General features: G+C 39.5%; 1 protein-coding gene and 1 long non-coding RNA gene across 4 annotated transcripts in view; one reads left to right on the top strand and one right to left on the bottom strand.

Annotated features, from left to right (window-relative positions):
• Positions 1 to 2,314: 2,314 nt before the first annotated feature.
• Positions 2,315 to 3,109, bottom strand: LOC135107298 (uncharacterized). Its single transcript, XM_064016986.1, has one exon. It carries the CDS (start codon positions 3,107 to 3,109, stop codon positions 2,315 to 2,317), a length of 795 nt encoding a protein of 264 aa, XP_063873056.1.
• An 11,198-nt stretch (positions 3,110 to 14,307) lies between these two features.
• LOC135112066 (uncharacterized) overlaps positions 14,308 to 19,166 on the top strand; it is a 10,982-nt gene continuing 6,123 nt past the window's right edge. Inside the window, exons 1-2 of one of the 3 annotated variants that reach the window (XR_010274040.1) lie at positions 14,308 to 16,372; positions 16,507 to 16,623. This is a non-coding gene — a long non-coding RNA (uncharacterized LOC135112066). Of the gene's footprint in view, positions 16,373 to 16,506; positions 16,624 to 18,345; positions 18,564 to 19,166 lie in introns of those variants that run through there. The other 2 variants (XR_010274035.1, XR_010274036.1) reach the window with 2 other exon arrangements.

The raw sequence follows: 19,166 nt of genomic DNA, 5'->3' as shown, positions 1-19,166 counted from the left end.
GGAAGGGGGGGGGGAGTGGCAACATACATACATACATACATACATACATAAACCCACCTGCTTGCTTCTCTGTAACCTGTGTGGGTTTATATGAATAAGACATTTCACTTCTGAAAATGCTAATGATTAAACTAAGGGGACTAGATGAATACTGATTACTTTATTGTCAAGAGCAACTCTTCTACTAAATACTGGGTGAGACTTAAATTGAATGGATGTAACGCCACCCCCCCCTCCTCCGGTTCCCCCCTCCTCCCTCCTCCTCACCGGTCCGATCAGAGCTCTAATGAGACAAGGCAAAGATCTTCACGGTGAAGAAAAAAAAAGAAGAGGAAGAGAGAAGAGGTGAAGCACGCACACACAATAGAAAAAAAGAAAACATTTTTGATTGGTAATGGTTCTCGCCTTCATCGTCATGGCCAGAGGGTAGGGAGAGGTTAATTATCACACAGTACCTACAGTGTGGCTTTATTAGGAGGAACGAAAAATATAAAAATAGCAAAAATAATTAAATGAATAATACTGATGGGATTCTTTGGGTTGACTGACCCACTATGACACTTTATCGAGTAGTTAATCTAGAAAAAAAAAAAAAAAAGGCACTTGAAATTCTGGTATGGCATATACACTTATACTCCGTTACTTAACACTACGAATACACAAGAAAATAATTACTTTTATAACTCCTCAAGAGTACCATTGATTCTGGGCACCGTTATATCCCTAAATAGCGTCACAGCCTTCATCCATCACTTCTCTACGGCAATAATATTGCTCACAACACATTCACAGTAGACTATATTTGACTAAAGAAACATTACATGGCTAACACTTTCCCAAGACTCTGTGGCCTGTCTCCACGTGGGACCAACACCGGCTATTTTATCTGTTGCCAGAGGGAAGGGAGACGCCATTCTGTCAACACGTACTGTTACTATATCTTCACTAGAGACATGAATAATAAACATGAACACAGTAATATTCACTTCTAAATAAAAGAAAAATCAAATATTTCAGAGCTACGAGACCCACCTGTTGCCAGAGGGAAGGGAGACGCCATTCTGTGCTCTCTCCCTCAACACCCACAGGCCTCTGAAGTTATTGGAACCTTAGCTAGTTCTCTCTCTCTCTTCTTTCACAAATAATTTTACTGAACCGTGAGTTTAAATAAAAATGCAGGAATAATTGGCTAGCAAGGTGAGCATATAAGCTGGACATTAGTTGAAGTTAACAATTGAATTCTAAATTACTAACATATTTTATAAGCTAGGGAATGACACCTTATGAGTTACTGGTAGGCTGACGCAACATGATGTAATCCTATTATTCGTATTACCACTGATTAGAGAAAACCACAGTTGAAATAAGTAAGACTATAATAAATGTTTCAAGACTTTTAAATCACTCCCACGAATACACGCCTTATAAATATACTTTTTCATATAATCACTAAACCTTTAATTACCGCTATTATCCTCCTCTTCACCGCAAGCTACAAAAGAAAACAATTATTGGGGAGACTCAAAGAAACACAGAAATAATAAAAAGGAGCGTTACACACGCCCATTCTCCCAGAGTTAAACTCACGGTGAAGAATACATGCAAAATCCTACCTATACACTTTCCTTATCCTATCCATACATAAGGTCTACTAAACAGCTGACAATGACTCAACCACTTACCCTTGAGTCACCTGACTCGTACATTTCTTCCCGTAGGAAATTGTACCAACACCTTTCACATACAGAATACTTACAGGAAAAGAGAACTTGGACCCCAGTCACCCTCTGCTCTACGGGTAATCTATGGAGAAGTCACCTGACTAACTCCGTCACTCTCTTTATTCCCCGTCTCATAGAAAAGGAATAATCTATTACATTCGCAGCATTCGACACATCCGCCAACATTCACACAAATCATTCCTCTTACTACAACGAAGACTGGGGTAATACGTCTTCAAGGGAAACTTAGGACCCGTTAGAGGTGATGACTGTAACTTGAGGAGGAAGTAACCAAGTACGACGTTCCCTGGAAACCTCACTTCTCGAACTAAAGCCCACAAGAATGGGGTACACTTCCCCGAACTGGAACACATAAGCTACCATCTGGTATGAACTGTTTTGACACGACGAGAATTTGGGGACGACTTTCCCGAAATGCCCCACTCTATTTGTGGCTGAGACAGTGTCACTGACCTTCGAACACTTGTGACGGATGAGGATTTCCTGCTCTTAACTCACTTCATTCCTAACCCTCACATCCTATACATTATAACACTGTTCACTTCTCTTCACTCCTGAGTTCGTGCATCACATTAGCACTCCTCAATAAGACGTCTGGGAGGTCGACGGCGGCGTGGAGGGAGGTCTTGATCCTCCTCCTCCTCCTCCTCAACACATCCGTCTGAATAGTTCTCCTCCAACTCCGGAATAATTTCACTCCGGCTCACATACGGTTTCACCTTTTCTGCTGCTCTTTGTACTAACTTCCCAGAATAGGGGTCCTCCACTACATACAGTTGACCGTCCCTGATTACCTCACTCACTCGATATGGTCCTTTCCACTTAGCATTCAATTTGGTAGAGGTACCAGGCAACGGAGTTTCTGATTTCACCCACACCAAGGACCCAACTGAGACCTTTTCATCACGTCGTTTTCTGTTCGCCACTGCACGGTACCTCCTCTGTGACGTCACACTAGCGTCTTTAATCATGCGCTTAAGTTGCTGAACGTCACTATCTTCAGACTGCACCGTCAGGAGAGGCGCCGTGACCAAACGAGGTGGCTGTCTTGCGAAGAATGCTACATATGGAGAGACCCCCGTGCTGCTATGTACTGCCAGATTCATGTGTGACTGACATTCACTGAGAAGGGCAGGCCACCTTAAAGGGTAACCCTTGCACATTTGGGACAGCACGGTCTTCAGGGTCCGGTGCATTCTCTCGATGAGTCCGTTTGACTGGGGGTGATAGGGAGTGGTGTAGAGCAGTTCTATCCCATGAAGACCAGCCCAGGTTCTTAGTTCTCGTCCCGTGAACTCCAAGGCATTGTCACACAGGATGGAGAGTGGCCGGCCAAAGTCAGAGATGTATTGGGAAAGCTCAGCCATGCAATGCCTCCCCAGTCAAATACAGTCCACCGCGAACGTGCCGCGAGCAAAACCATTGCCGCAGAGAAGTGACACTTTGAACATTACTTGACCCAATATTATCCAACTGCCAGTACTCTGTCTCTCCCAATACGACTGGCCAAGACTACAGCGCATCCCACCGCTATGCCACCAGTGTAACGCCACCCCCCCCCTCCTCCCTCCTCCTCACCGGTCCGATCAGAGCTCTAATGAGACGAGGCAAAGATCTTCACGGTGAAGAAGAAAAAAAAAGAAGAGGAAGAGAGAAGAGGTGAAGCACGCACACACAATAGAAAAAAAGAAAACATTTTTGATTGGTAATGGTTCTCGCCTTCATCGTCATGGCCAGAGGGTAGGGAGAGGTTAATTATCACACAGTACCTACAGTGTGGCTTTATTAGGAGGAACGAAAAATATAAAAATAGCAAAAATAATTAAATGAATAATACTGATGGGATTCTTTGGGTTGACTGACCCACTATGACACTTTATCGAGTAGTTAATCTAGAAAAAAAAAAAAAAAAAAGGCACTTGAAATTCTGGTATGGCATATACACTTATACTCCGTTACTTAACACTACGAATACACAAGAAAATAATTACTTTTATAACTCCTCAAGAGTACCATTGATTCTGGGCACAGTTATATCCCTAAATAGCGTCACAGCCTTCATCCATCACTTCTCTACGGCAATAATATTGCTCACAACACATTCACAGTAGACTATATTTGACTAAAGAAACATTACATGGCTAACACTTTCCCAAGACTCTGTGGCCTGTCTCCACGTGGGACCAACACCGGCTATTTTATCTGTTGCCAGAGGGAAGGGAGACGCCATTCTGTCAACACGTACTGTTACTATATCTTCACTAGAGACATGAATAATAAACATGAACACAGTAATATTCACTTCTAAATAAAAGAAAAATCAAATATTTCAGAGCTACGAGACCCACCTGTTGCCAGAGGGAAGGGAGACGCCATTCTGTGCTCTCTCCCTCAACACCCACAGGCCTCTGAAGTTATTGGAACCTTAGCTAGTTCTCTCTCTCTCTTCTTTCACAAATAATTTTACTGAACCGTGAGTTTAAATAAAAATGCAGGAATAATTGGCTAGCAAGGTGAGCATATAAGCTGGACATTAGTTGAAGTTAATAATTGAATTCTAAATTACTAACATATTTTATAAGCTAGGGAATGACACCTTATGAGTTACTGGTAGGCTGACGCAACATGATGTAATCCTATTATTCGTATTACCACTGATTAGAGAAAACCACAGTTGAAATAAGTAAGACTATTTATAATAAATGTTTCAAGACTTTTAAATCACTCCCACGAATACACGCCTTATAAATATACTTTTTCATATAATCACTAAACCTTTAATTACCGCTATTATCCTCCTCTTCACCGCAAGCTACAAAAGAAAACAATTATTGGGGAGACTCAAAGAAACACAGAAATAATAAAAAGGAGCGTTACATGGACAAGGGGAAATAAGGAAATTTATGTGGGGAATATGAGTGATTGTACAGATAAATAATATACTAGAGCTTCAGGCTCCGTAGGCTGTGTCAGAGACATATCCAAGTCTCATCCCCAGCCTCTCTCCCTCTTCCCTTCCATCATTATTCTTTTCTCATTCATACTTACTTCTTTCTTTGTTTTACATTGCCTTATATCACTGCACACAACAACTGATTCACCAAAAAATTGAAGCACTTACATCAGAAATTTTATTTTTAATGAATTTAACTTTCACTACCATCAGGTGTCATATCCAGAATTGCCATGCCCACTAAAATTTGAGGCTTCTACATTGAACACAACTACAATAAGCCATAAAATCTAACAATGTATTATATATCAAAAGAAGCAAAATTTAACATATGTCCTTGTTATATCAACAAACCTCAAAATAAGAATGTTCTTTTCATTAAATAACCTACGAACACTATACTCACTTCACTCCTCATCCAAACTGGCAGGTAAGAGTGGATAGTATTATTCTTCCTCAACCTGATAAAGAACATACATTGACTCAGCTGTTTTGATGCAATGGGTGGTGGTGAGGAAGACAGTGAGTAATGACAGAATGATTGTGATGCACCAGACCACAGGTGGGGACATGGGAGATGAAGAGGGAGATGGTGAGTGAGCACAGGATGAAGAATGAGGAGGGCCAGGTAGTAGTGATGATGGTGAGTGGTGAGGGGATGAATGTGATGGGCCAGGTAGTGATGAGGGAGAAGGATGAGGAGATGAAGGCAGGATGACTGATAAAGGAATGGGGAGAACATGATTGTGATATGAAGGGCTGGGCAGTGGTGAACATGTGCATAATGGTGAAGCATATAGCAAGGAGAGGAAAGCTGATGTTGTGAGGAAAGCTGATGTGGTAAGAAAGGTTGTTGTGGAGAGAAAGGCTTGTGGAAAGGAGGGTTGTTGTGGTGAGGAAGGCTTGTGGAAAGGAAGGTTGTTGTGGTGAGGAAGGTTGTTGTGGTGAGGAGTATTCTTGGGGAGAGGAAGGTTGGTTGTTGTGGAGAGGAAGGTTGTTATGGAGAGGAGGGTTGTTGTGGCGAGGAAGGTTGTTGTGGTGAGAAAGGTTGCTGTGGTGAGGAAAGGTGGCATCACACGGCAAACTCCTCCCAACATGTTGGCTGTTTTTGTTGGTGATACCACAAACCCAATAAGTTTGGCATCTCACAGGGACAGGACTCTTGTTTTGATACCTGGTCATTCCATAACAACAAACCCGAATTAGTGTCTCTTCAGCCACTTTATTTTCCCTTAATCATTCCAAAATTATATGTTAATATATATGAATGCATGTTTTTTTGAATGGCTTTCAATATGATGATGGAACAACAACACTGCATATCTTTCAATCCACTTGGCAACACATACAGGCCATGCAGCACTGTCTCCACACACTGTGCCCTGCTGGCCATGGTCAGATCTGGTCAGATCACTCAGGAGTTGAGGTGGCAACAGAGAGAGCAGGTACAGCCAACAGCCCAAGTATCAATTTGAATGGTCTGAATCCACTACAGCTGTTAATTTGTGCCAAGCTTTCACTTAGCACAGGACTCCATTATGACACATCTTGCTAACTGTGGTTGTCAAATAAGGACTATAAATAAATTAACATGAGGCAATCAAATCACAATCATACAATCACATAAGTATTTCAATTTTTGTGTTTTTGTTTTGTAGTTGCCAATTTGTCTCATAAAGTACAATAGTTCACTCGTATATTTGTTTATATTTATAGCTTATAATGGCAGTCATTTAACTACAAATACAACACATCCAGCAACATAACTGTTTTCTATTCTCTCCAATAACAGAAAATGAGCAACAAGACATTGTTTGCTGCTTGTTTTGCCCAATCACCAACAAAAATGACAAACATTTGGGGAGAAATTTGCCCTGTGTGATGTCACCTGAAGGTTTTTTTGGTAAGGAAAATTGTTGCAGTAAGGAAGGCTGTTTTGGTGAGGAAGACTGTTGTAGTGAGGAGTGGGGTGAGGTCAAGACTCAAGTCAGGGAGTACACACACACACACACACACACTTGCTCTCTCTCTCTCTCTCTCTCTCTCTCTCTCTTTACAATATCCAGTGGAGGAAACAGTGAGGAAAGCAAAAGAGATGGAAGGAAGAGAGGAAAAAGGAGAGCAAAGAGGAAGAGAAAACAGTGTTTGAAAGGGAGGGAGCTGGCAGAGACTATATGTATGTATGTAATCACAACTTGAGACGAGTGATGTGCCAAACACATCAATACTAAAATTTTTCTGCCTTTTTTTCTGTTAATTCATGCCAGTTATTACCTTCTAAAGTTCACTTTGAGTGTATATATACAAACACATTTACACTCCAACATAACATTTTGAGATAATCAAGCTCTCATACATATGGTCTGCATTCTGAGAGCCCTACACCATACCTGAGAAGGAATTACATGTAATGGAGCTGAAGTGACCCAGAACGCTGCAGACACATTCTCAAATACGAGTACATCAGAGGTGGCAATAGGACTCAGTATACATGTCCTCATGTTAAAGGGGTTAAATAAATTTTCTGATGCACTTGTGTGTCAGTGCTGTTTCGCATGAAGAAATTTTGATGCACATGTATGTTCAGTGTGTGAAAGGATCAATTTGACTGTTGTTGTGGTGAAGAATTGTTCCCATCATCAAAATTACTCCCTTGCTCCATTTTTATCTGAACATATTCCACGGACAGCAACAGTTACTTGTCAATATAACTCCAAATATATGTTGATGATATGTAAAATCTATACACTCGCACAAAGAGTGTTCTGTTACCACTTATTATTCTTGTTTTCTTGCTGTATTTCTATTCTAACATACTACAAAGACAACAGAGCAATAGCAAATTGTCAGTGTAACTCCCTATATATGGTGAAAATATGTTGAAATTAATTTGTCCACATGTTTAAAAAAATTGAGAAAACAAACGTTCCCTGACTCATGAACATCTGGAGGTACAAATGAAAGGCTCATGAGAAATCCTGAGTCACCTGTAGCATCAAGATCAAGAAGTATCATATTGTTTACACTGTGCCTCACCACTACATCACACTGACAGAATAAACAATCACAATGCTAGGTTGTATGGCCAGCATAAGTGCTTCCAGTGTTTTCAATACCCTGAGTTTCATGATCCTCAAGTTTAGTGCTGTGGCTTAGGAAGAAAGCAAACACAAAACTCTTGAGGTTAATGTACATCCAAAATAACAACTTACAAATGGACAACTGAAACCTAACTTGCTTGTAAGTGGGAGCCTCTGTACAAGCAAATGAAAGCATGCCAGATTAAAGAAAGTTCCACATTAAATGATGCTGGAGTATTGATAGTCAACCTGTATTTTACTTAAGCACTACAAGGTATCCTTTTTTACTTTCTTATATTCTTTATCATTTCAAATATTTGTTATAGGCTGTACACAAGAATAAGTATACATTTCTCCATTATCTTTAATTGGCACACTTGCATTTTTGTTTTTTTCCCTCTCCATATTTCACTTTTAATTTTCACTCCCAATTTCATCATTACTTCTCCACCTTCTGCAACACTCCTATCCTTTTTTCTGACATGTCATAATCGCTATCTATCATATGTCAGTCCAATTTACTCAATACTGAATACAGTGTTCCCCCACATATTTGTGATTCGGTATTCGAGGTTTTGCATATTCGCGGATTTTTTTCTGACCTAGCCTAACTAATGGAAAGTTTTCAGAGCTGCCAGATGTCACCACCAGGCCAGTCTTTCAGCCCAAACAGTCTGGATTATTCTTTCAGTTATCGTAAATTACGGTAACCCTCAATATAATTATGAACACATATGGAGAGAAGGTGGGTAGCTAAAGATGAAAATTTGATACACAGAGAGTTTAGATTATAAGAAAAGGATAGTCTGAGGATGTTCACTATAGAATGACAGTTGAATGTCATTGAAGAAGAGGGGATTGTTCTCTGGAAGGTTGTGTTGAGTTGACAGACAGAGGAATTGAGTTTTTGAGGCATTGAACAATACCAAGCTTGCTCTGCCCCAACCAGAAATTTTAGAGAGATCAAAAGTCAGGCATTTTGTGGCTTCCCTGCGTGAACTATTTACTTCCTGAAGGGTTGGACATCTACAAAAAGACGTGGAAAAGTGCAGGATGGTATCATCAACGAAGGAGTTGATAGGACAAGAAGTTTGGTTTAGATCATTGATGAATAATAGGAAGAGAGTGGGTGACAGGACAGAACCCTGAGGAACACCACTGTCAATAGATTTAGGAAAAGAACTGTGACTATCTACCACAGCAGCAATAGAACAGTCAGAAAGGAAACTTGAGATGAAGTTACAGAGAGAAGGATAGAAGCCATAGGAGGGTAGTTTGAAAATCAAAGCTTTTTGCCAGACTCTTTCAAAAGCTTTTGATATGTCTAAGGCAACAGCAAAAGTTTCACCAGAATTTCTAAAAGATGACCAAGACTCAGTAAGGAAAGGCCAGAAGATCACCAGTAAAGTGGCCTTGACGGAATCCATACTGGCGATCAGATAGAAGGTTATGAAGGGATAGATGTATAAGGATCTTCCTGTTGAGGATAGATTCAAAAACTTTAGACAGGCAGGAAATTAAAGCAATAGGATGGTAATTTGAGGGATTAGAATGGTCATCCATTTTAGGAACAGGTTGAATGTAGGCAAACTTCCAGCAAGAAGGAAAGGTAGATGTTGACAGACAGAGTTGAAAGAGTTTCACTAGGCACTGTGCAAGCACAGAGGCACAGTTTCAGAGAACAATATAAGGGACCCCTTCAGGTCCATAAGCTTTCCAAGGGTTTAGGCCAGTGAGGGCATGGAAAACAACATTGCGAAGAATTTTAATAGGTAGCATTAAATAGTCAGAGGGTGGAGAGGGAGGAACAAGCCCAGAATCATCCAAGGTAGAGTTTTTAGCAAAGGTTTGAGCAAATAATTCAGCTTTACAGATAGATGTGATAACAGTGGTGCCATCTGGTTGAAATAAAGGATGCAAAGAAGGAGGAAAGTTTTGGAGATGGTTTTTGCTAGATGCCAGAAGTCATGAGGCGAGTTAGATCTCGAAAGATTTTGACACTTTCATATATTAATGAATGAGCTTTTGGCTAGTTGGAGAACAGACTTGGCATGATTCCGGGCAGAAATATAAAATGCATGAGATTCTGGTGATGGAAGGTTTAAGTACCTTTTGTGGGCCACCTCTCTATCATGTATAGCACAAGAACAGGCTGTGTTAAACAAAGGTTTGGAAGATTTCAGTGAAGAAAAAGAATGAGGAATGTGCACCTCCATGCCAGACACTATCACCTCTGTTATGCGCTTGACACACAGAGATGGGTCTCTCATGGAAGCAGTAGTCATTCCAAGGAAAATCAGCAAAATATCTCCTCAGGTCCCTCCATCTAGCAGAGCCAAAATGCCAGAGGCACCTCCACTTAGAGGGATCCTGAGAAGGGATTGGAGCAATAGAACAAGATACAGATATGAGATTGTGATCAGAGGAGTGCAACAGAGAAAAGAGGGTAACAGCATAAGCAGAATGATTAGAGGTTTGGAAAGATCAAGAAAGTTGGGCCTGTCTCCAAGGCAGTCAGGAATATGAGTAGGGTGCTGCACCAATTGCTCTAGGTCATGGAGGACAGTGAAGTTGAAGGCTAGTTCACCAGGATGGTCAGTAAAGGGAGAGGAAAGCCAAAGCTGGTAGTGAACATTGAAGTCTCCAAGAATGGAGATCTCTGCAAAAGGGAAGAGAGTCAGAATGTGCCCCACTTTGAAAGTTAAGAAGTCAAAGAATTTCTAATAGTCATAGGAGTTAGGTGAGAGGTATACAGCATGGATAAATTTAGTTTGAGAGTGATTCTGTAATTGTAGCCAGATGGTGGAAAACTCAGAAGATTCAAGAGCGTGGGCACAAGAGCAGGTTAAGTCATTGCACACAATATCCAACTTTGGATTGAAAATGAGGATAGAGAAAGTAGGAGGGAACAGAAAAGGGGCTACTGTCAGTTGCCTCAGACACCTGAGTTTCAGTGAGGAAGAGAAGATGAGGTTTAGAAGAGGAGAGATGGTATTGTACTGATTGAAAATTAGATCTAAGACCACAAATGTTGCAGAAGAAAATGAAGACAAGTTAAGGGGGGGTGTCAAGACACCTGGGGACATTTGTGTTCCCCTCCCAAGGTTTGGACTCTAAGGCTGGTGTAGGAGTCACCATGATAATTTAGAATTTTGAGTGAATGGTGTGTGTGTAATTAGGTGCTTGTAGTTTTGTGTGAAGGAAAAGAGTTGTCTTTAGAGGGCAGGCTGTGACTGTCCCCCTGTGTTGTGAGAGACAAAAGGAAACGTTCAGTGAGGTCACAGCTGGGTTTAATGATAACTTCAAGTTCAAAGATATATTATTTACACCTGGACAAAAGGTACTTTGCTTTGCCTCATAATTTAGTCATTAGTAAAAGTGGCAATGTCCACATGATTATTATCAGAAGCCAGAAAAACAAGACGATGTGATTTGTTCTATTTCCCTTGTTTCTTGTATCTATTACCACTATTAAACACATTCTGTGCCTACAGCAGCAGTCTGCAATGATTCATTACCATTCAGTTTGATCATCAGACCTATCAACCGTTTTCCTTGTGATATGTTTCTTTAGATAAGTTTCCAGTAGAGGCTGCTCACCCACTAATATGGCTGTTACCAACAACTTCAACAAGTGTCATCCTCTATAGTCCACCTCCAGACTTAGATCACCCAAATCATGATCTGCATCACTCAGATCAGGGTAAATCTAGATCAAGATGGTAAATACAACACAGGTTGCATGACCAGATCAGTGATCTGAAATGGATCATGGTAAATAGAAGATACCTTAAATCTTACTAAATCATCTTTTCCTCATGACCTCTGGCATCAAGCTGAAAATCATTCCAACAATTTCTCTTCTTTATCTCTCTTTCAGCTACTTCATCTAGATGGCACCAATGCCTTCTCTTGTTTCTCTTTCTGACTGGTACTAGCAACTCAACAGTGCATGATTCTGGGCTTCCTTCTCCTTCACCTCCTACCTCGTACTCTCTTATGTCTGTCACTGAAATTCTTTGTGATTACTATCTGTATTCTCCTTGGCCTTGATACTCTTATTCTTATTGGCCTGATGGTGTCTGTCCTATTCTTCTTCATAACTGTGCTTCTGAGCTTGTGCCTTACCTAGTCAAACTTTCACATCTTTTTCCATCCACATCCATCTTTCCTCCTTGCTGGAAGTTGCCTACATTCAACCTAGTAAGCTTAAGAAGGGTGATCACCGCAAGCCCTTAAATAACTGACCTATTGGATTGATTTTACACTTTTTTTTTACTTTTAAATATATTCGCAAGAAAATAATTAAGCATCTGTCTGCTTAATGTCTTCCTTCTAGTCATAGATATAGATTTTGCAAAGGACATTTCACTGACAGTCTTCTTATTTTCCTTACTGAATCTTGGTCATTCTCTCAGTAATTTTGGTGAAACCTTTGCTCTTACTTTAGATATATCAAAATTCTTTAATGAAGTCTAGCATGAAGTTTTAATTTTTAAGCAAGGAATGAAAAGCTTTTCATCCTATCAACTCCTCTCCTCTAACTGACTGTCTTCAACTTCTCTCTCATTGCTGCAATGTTGCATCTCTTGCTATCTTCTACTGCTGTTTTCATGCTAACTGCTCTCCTGATCTTGCTAACTGCATTCCTCTCCTCCTATTGTGGCCTTGCTGTGCAAGACTTTCTTCTTTCTCTTATCCCTATTCTGTCCACCTCTTTAATGTGAGAGTTAATCAGTATTCTCAGTCATTCATCCCTTTCTCAGGTAAACTTTGGAACTCCCTGCCTGCTTTTGTATTTCCTCCTTCCTATGATTTAAACTCCCAAGAGGAAGGTTTCCAAGATATTTATCCTTTAAATTTTGATGACCAGTTTGAACTCTCTTTGGGGGACTGGCACCTCATTGGGCCTTCTTCTTCTTCTTCTTCTTTGGCCAGTTCCCCTCCTACCTAAATAAAAAAATAAAATAAAATAAATAAATAAAAATCTTGTAAAAACTCTATCCTCTCTGCACTTACATTTCAACCTTCTCTTCCAGTTGTAATATTGCTGAGATAATAGAGGCAGTCTTTGTTTTTCTACACTCATCTAAAGTAGGGGAGGGTAGACCTTGTGTTGTCCAGTGGCTCAAAAACTAAATTCCTTCATCTATCCACTCAACATATTATTCAGACTGCTGTCTTTTTTTTTTAGTGACACTCAACTATTCCTCTTTTCTACATTGAACATAGTTGGACTGCCTTTTTCCAAAAATCTCAACTTGAAATTTCACATCTTTCACACCTCATCTCTTGTCAAAACAGCTTCCATGAATTTCAGTGTCATGTGTCGTTTTAGCCAATTATTCTCATCCTTCCTGCTGCTAACTCTCCATTGGGACCCTATTCATCACTGTATTGTGTGAGGCTCCCATGTATGGGGATGATCAAGTCATGCAAGTGTATTAAACAAGATAGGTGGATTGAGTCTGCAGTTTTTCACCTTATTAACTCCCTTCATTTAACTGTCTTGAATCTCACTGCTGCAGTTTTGCATTTTGTCCTATCTTCTATTGATATTTCAATATTTACTGCTTTTCTGAACCTGCTAACTACTGTATATGCCTTATCCCTGCTAAAATAATGCCTAACATCATTTAAAAAATGTGTTTGTAATTGAAGAGTTTATAATGATGTTGCAATTGTGTGAAAATAATAATTTTTAAGTGCTACTCTTCATTTGAAGGAATTACTTAGCATTGAAATAAGTCAACTAGTCTCTCTTTTTGTATGGTGACACCAGCAAAACCAGATGCACATGGGATAGCCATTACCCATCTCGTTTCTTGGTTGGAGAAGAGGAACAAAGAGGAAAATTATTAATGACAAGGAAAAAATACATTACTTGTGCCCAACGTGTTGAATTAGCTGATGCAATTTAGGGTTTCACTGAAAACACCAATTTATGACAGTAGGAACTGGTATTCTTATATTCAAAACCTCTTTACTAACAATGTCTTATCAGAAGGTGAAGGTGATGGCTTCACAGAAACAGTAGCTGTCATTAGTGCAGTTTTCAGTTTGAGTATATCTGATTAGGAAGAGATTAAAAAATCTACATGTATGAACCAGTGTATTACAGTAAACCCTCAATAAACCAAACTAATTGGGAGGAGATACCTGATGGTTTATCAGAAAATTTTATTTATAAGATGGTCAAAATAGCACCTTGTAAACACCTTGTAAACTGACTGAGGGTCGGTTTATACGGTGACGCGTTCAGTAATATGTATGTTGAAAATGGGTGGCTTCTTTTCGTACATTTTTTTACAGTAGATCTTTAGTGGTATACTACTTGCTATACTGTAATATAGATAATAAGATTGATCAATTAAAAGTATTTTTGACTGTTACACTCACTAAACAAGGAAGAGATACTGTGTTGCTGTGTTGGGAATGTTGCTGTGAGACGAAGGGGAGGAAGCCAAGTGACACACATACCACCACACTACACCACACTACACCATAGCTCACCACCACCATCACCACCACCACCACTGTAATGTATTACACTATGCTGTACTGAACAGTAGTTATTCAACACTTAATACTACATTAAACACACTAATGTTATCTTAACACTACACTTAACACTAAACACTTAAACCTACATAACTTTACACTGTGCACTTTCTTTACTTATCATTGTCATCAAAGGAGTGAAAATTTGTTATGGTAGTTCTGATGTAACCTGTGGTGAGTATGAGAAAGTACTGAGTAAGCTCATTGAGGATGTTGGAGCAACTGACACATTGTCTCTGAATCTTGCTTCTGCTTCTTTCTAGCTGGAAGATCAGGTGATGGAGTAGCCTTGAAGTATTTGGAGATTTTCTACTGGACTTTTCTGGCCTGCTGTTGTTTCATTAGAAAGCTGTGAACTATGTGGAACATCTCATAACTCTCAACCAGAGGTCCACCAACTTTTGTCAGCTAGGGCCAGCAGTGTGTCATTTGCATCAATCACTGCTGCAGTTGACAGTCCACCTTCGCTTCTTCCTGTTCCGCAAGTCAGTTGGGTGAAGTCAACTTTTGCACAATTTCATCTTCTGTTTGATGGCAACCATGCAAGTCAGCTTCCTTTTCTACCCAATCCTCCATCTCCTCTATGAGAATAGAACCCTGTCCAGCTGCAGCCAACATTTCAGCTGCCCTTGGTGCCTTGAACCCCTCCAAATCATGAAGCTGAGCTGGAGTTTGGGGTTTTCAAAAGTTTGCACCAGGCATTCTTAAGTGTGGAGAAAGGCACTGCTTTCCATGCCTATTCCCAGTTATAAATCTCATCCTTGATGTTATATTTCTTGAAATTGTACAATGTTTTCCTCCACATGTTGTTTTCATAGCCTACTTCATCTATTCCATCCTCCATGACGACGAGGCACTTCTACAGGTAGAGATTGTGGTAGACTCATTTCTCACTCTTGATAATCCCTGGTCTATAGGTTGAATCAGGGCAGTCGTGTTTGGTGGCAGGAACAAAACTCATTTTTTTCATCCTTGCTGCAGAGCTTTGCTGATGATGGATGTGCTGGAGAAGTGTTCATTAGCAGTACAGTCTTGACCCTGTCAATGCCAATGCCATACATTTTTTGATGTTGACAGCTGACTCAAAAATATTGTGGAACCAATCACCCATAGTATCCTGAGTAAACCATGCTGAAGCACTGGTGCAGAATGCTACAGGTATTAAATTCTTAAGTGCCCTTGGCTTAGCACTTAACAACAACAGACTTCGGTCCAGTTCTGTTTATATTGCTGGAAGCCTAGGTGTTCCTGGGCAGAGACTTCCAGTATAACCCAGTTTCATCTGCATTGTACATTTGAAAGTCTTGGTAACACTCCATTTCCCTCAACTTGTGAGACCTGTTCACAAATGGATCCACAATACTGGCATCAGCGCTAAGCAGCTCCCCAGTGATGGCTTTGTTTACAATGTCATGGCACCGTCAAAACTGCCACAGCCAACCATCACTACACTTCAAGTTGGTGTGGCCAAGATGCTTAGCAAGTCTCTGTGCAGCATGTTGTATATCCATGCCATGGACAGGTACACCTGCTCTCTCCTGGGTATACCATTTATTAGCTTCAGCAAGGTTATCCATGGGAAGCTGTCTGTTCTGGTACACCTCCTTACTTTTCTTCCCACTTTCCATCTCCCTTTGTCTTCCTGGCCTTGATAATATCATGAAGTGTTGTTTTCTTCAGGCCATACTTGTCCATCAGTTGAGCATGTGACATGTCCCTCTCATGGTCCTGGATTATCTCAAACTTCTGATGCACAGAGAGAATCTTTTCTCCCTTTCTCCATGAAGCATGAGACGGTGATGGAGTCTTACAAGATGTGGTGGGAGTTTGGGAAGACATTGTAGATGTATGTCACTGTGAGTGAGAGAGAGCACATTAGCGAGGTACCACACTCTGTGATAACCAGCCACACACTGAGCTGTGTTCAGTCAGCCCAGCCTAGGCCTGCGCCAGTAGTCAGCTTACCCAAGGGATATGCACAGCGTCACTGGCATGTTTGGTCAACTTTCAAACTTGTCGAATAAACCAAACATATGGTCAGTTTACTGAGGGAAGTTTGATTGGCACAAAGGGACCAGTTTACCAGAAATTCAATTTATTGAGGGTTTATTGTTGTGATTTTTTTTTTTATTTATGTATTTATTAATTTTTTTATTTTGTTTTCCTGCAGATGATGATAAGTGCAAATCGCAAGCACGAGGATCCTTACAGCCTAGAAATTCACAATGCACCACCAACTCTGGACACAATGGCTCGTCTTGAGCGCTACATCCCACCCCTGTACAAGGTAATGTGTGTCCTTTGCTTCAAGGGAAAATGTTAACTTTAAAAAAGAGACCTGAAGGAATTGCTTCTCAAATAAGGTGGTAGATGAATCAAGTTGTTAGTGCTGAGTCATTAGGTTGCTTCTAAAAGAAGATAAGACAAATTTATAGATGAGGTAGGAAGATATATTTCATACAAGGACAGCTACATGTGGCCCTGATGGCTGCTTGCAGCTATTTTTTTTCTTTTTTTTTTTATGCGCTTATGTTCTTACATAGATAAAAAAAAAAGTAAGTGGAATTAAGGGAGAAGAAAGAACGTGTCATAGAGTGTTTCCCCTGTTTGCGAGTGTTACATTCCAAAGCCTCCCAGAAATAGCAAAAATCCACAAATATGGGAAACCACCCCTACAAGGCTCAAAAATAGCTATGTTTATAGTTTAAACCATAAAATATACATCTCATACTTATTAGGCACATTTAAAATTCACTTTAACAATAAAAACAATAATTATACTTATAGTGCATAATATTTTAATAAAAATACTTTACACTGTAAAATGAAAGTGGACTGACTAAAGTAGTATGTACAGTAAACCGTTGATGTAACAAACCTATTTACTGAATTTTTGGGCTGCATGCTTTCCCCCACCCTCTCTGTAGCGTTTGTAACATTATTGTTATTACTGTTATTATTATTATTATTATTATTATTATTATTATTATTATTATTATTATTATTATTATTATTATCATTATTATTATTATTTTAAATAAAAGATATTATCGCATTAATTCATCTTAATTCTATGATCCTGCCTCCATTTTATCACACACACACACACACACACACACAGCTGGGGAGGAGGAGGAGGGGACATTGGCCAGTCTCTCTCTCTCTCTCTCTCTCTCTCTCTCTCTCTCTCTCTCTCTCTCTCTCTCTTCATATTATAAGTGCTAGCAATAACGGTCTTTTATTGGAAGCTTTAATAAATGAACATAAGGAATCCGTGTGAAGCCGAAGACCCAGTCAATGGTGGCATCTGAACGCATGAGTCGCCCAAACCTTTTCATATTCATATGAAAAACTTCATGAAGGAATATGTATGTGGTGCACTAAAAAAAAAATAAAATAAAAATAAATAAATAAATAAATAAATAAATAAATAAAATAAAATAAAATAAAATAAAATAAAATAAAATAAAATAAAAATAAAAATAAAAATAAAATAAATAAATAAATAAATAAATAAATAAATAAAAGTCAAAGATCAATTCATAGTTTTTTTTCTCTCTCTTTTTTATGCACATACCTTATACAACATAATTTCTATCTTGTTTCAAAACTCAAAGAATTTCAATAATATGCTATAGTAACTGTAATCCTAGATTATTGCATATTATTATTATTATTTTTTTTTTGTAATAGTGTTGTATTCATTAGGTAAGACCAGGTAAGTTGAGAGGATGACCAGCAAAATAAGTTGTAATCTTCAGTCTTGCCAATAAGTAATTAGCAGATCTCTGACGGCCCTGGATTGATTGATTGATTGACTGATACATTTATTGTTGCATTAATAATGAAATACAACAAAGCAGGAGGACGGACCTTGCCACCCACCCCTTGGGCAAAGACTTTAGGGTAAAGTATCAAAAATATAAAAAGAAATATAGTATACATTACAAAAATATGAGTAAATAAATAAATACAGATATTGCACACCTTATTGCATAAATATCCTACAGTCCTGGAGCAAACGGCCCTGAAGTTGTCCCCTTTGAAATCCTGGATAAGAAGGACCTGGAGACGCGGGATACAAGAGGCTAGAGGGGACACAGCAGAATTAATATCAACAAAATACAACATAAAATCTCACTAGAAAGCAAAATTAATAATAAATACAAAAAACAAACTCATCTTGACATTTTGAGGTCGACGCCACAACGGTCAGATTCTGGAAGCGTAAGTGTAGAGTCTAATTCTTTCGCCCATATCTCCATCAGTTTCACCCGTCACGCGTTCCTGCTGCTTTTTATTGGTTGCCTGATGATTCCCTTCCCTGTGTTGAGGTGATGGGGGAGGAAATGGGGGAAATACACTGTTACCGTTTGTTTACATTTGTGGGAGGTGAAACATGCATTCTCTCTCTCTCTCTCTCTCTCTCTCTCTCTCTCAAAAGTCGTGAGGGATTGTGGGAAATTAGGAAGTGAAGGATAGAAGGTAAAACTTATGACCTTGAATATACTATCACTATCATGTGCTTTCAAGGCCATTCTCTCGTCACTATCAGACACCCACACCTCCCCCACTCACCGTCACTCAGTCACCTCCCCTCGACTACTACTACTACTACTACTACTACTACTACTATCTTGTCTCTCTACGTAATAGCGTGGAATAGTTACCCAAACCTTGTAAGGACCCCGGGGTGTCTGGGTGCTTCAAAGTCTTTATATACTACTACTACTACTACTACTCCCTCTCCTCTGGGACCAACAACATACTTGGCTAACGTGTAATAATAATAATAATAATAATAATAATAATAATAATAATAATGATGAT

Source organism: Scylla paramamosain, chromosome 2 (genome assembly GCF_035594125.1).
Source record: "Scylla paramamosain isolate STU-SP2022 chromosome 2, ASM3559412v1, whole genome shotgun sequence".
NCBI classification, from domain to species: domain Eukaryota; kingdom Metazoa; phylum Arthropoda; class Malacostraca; order Decapoda; family Portunidae; genus Scylla; species Scylla paramamosain.
The sequence above is the reverse complement of the archived record's forward strand: the minus strand, read 5'-3'. Positions and strand labels throughout refer to the sequence as shown.

Excerpts from the sequence above, each read along its gene's own strand:
- LOC135107298 (XM_064016986.1), bottom strand. The coding sequence starts at position 3,109 with ATGGCTGAGCTTTCCCAATACATCTCTGACTTTGGCCGGCCACTCTCC.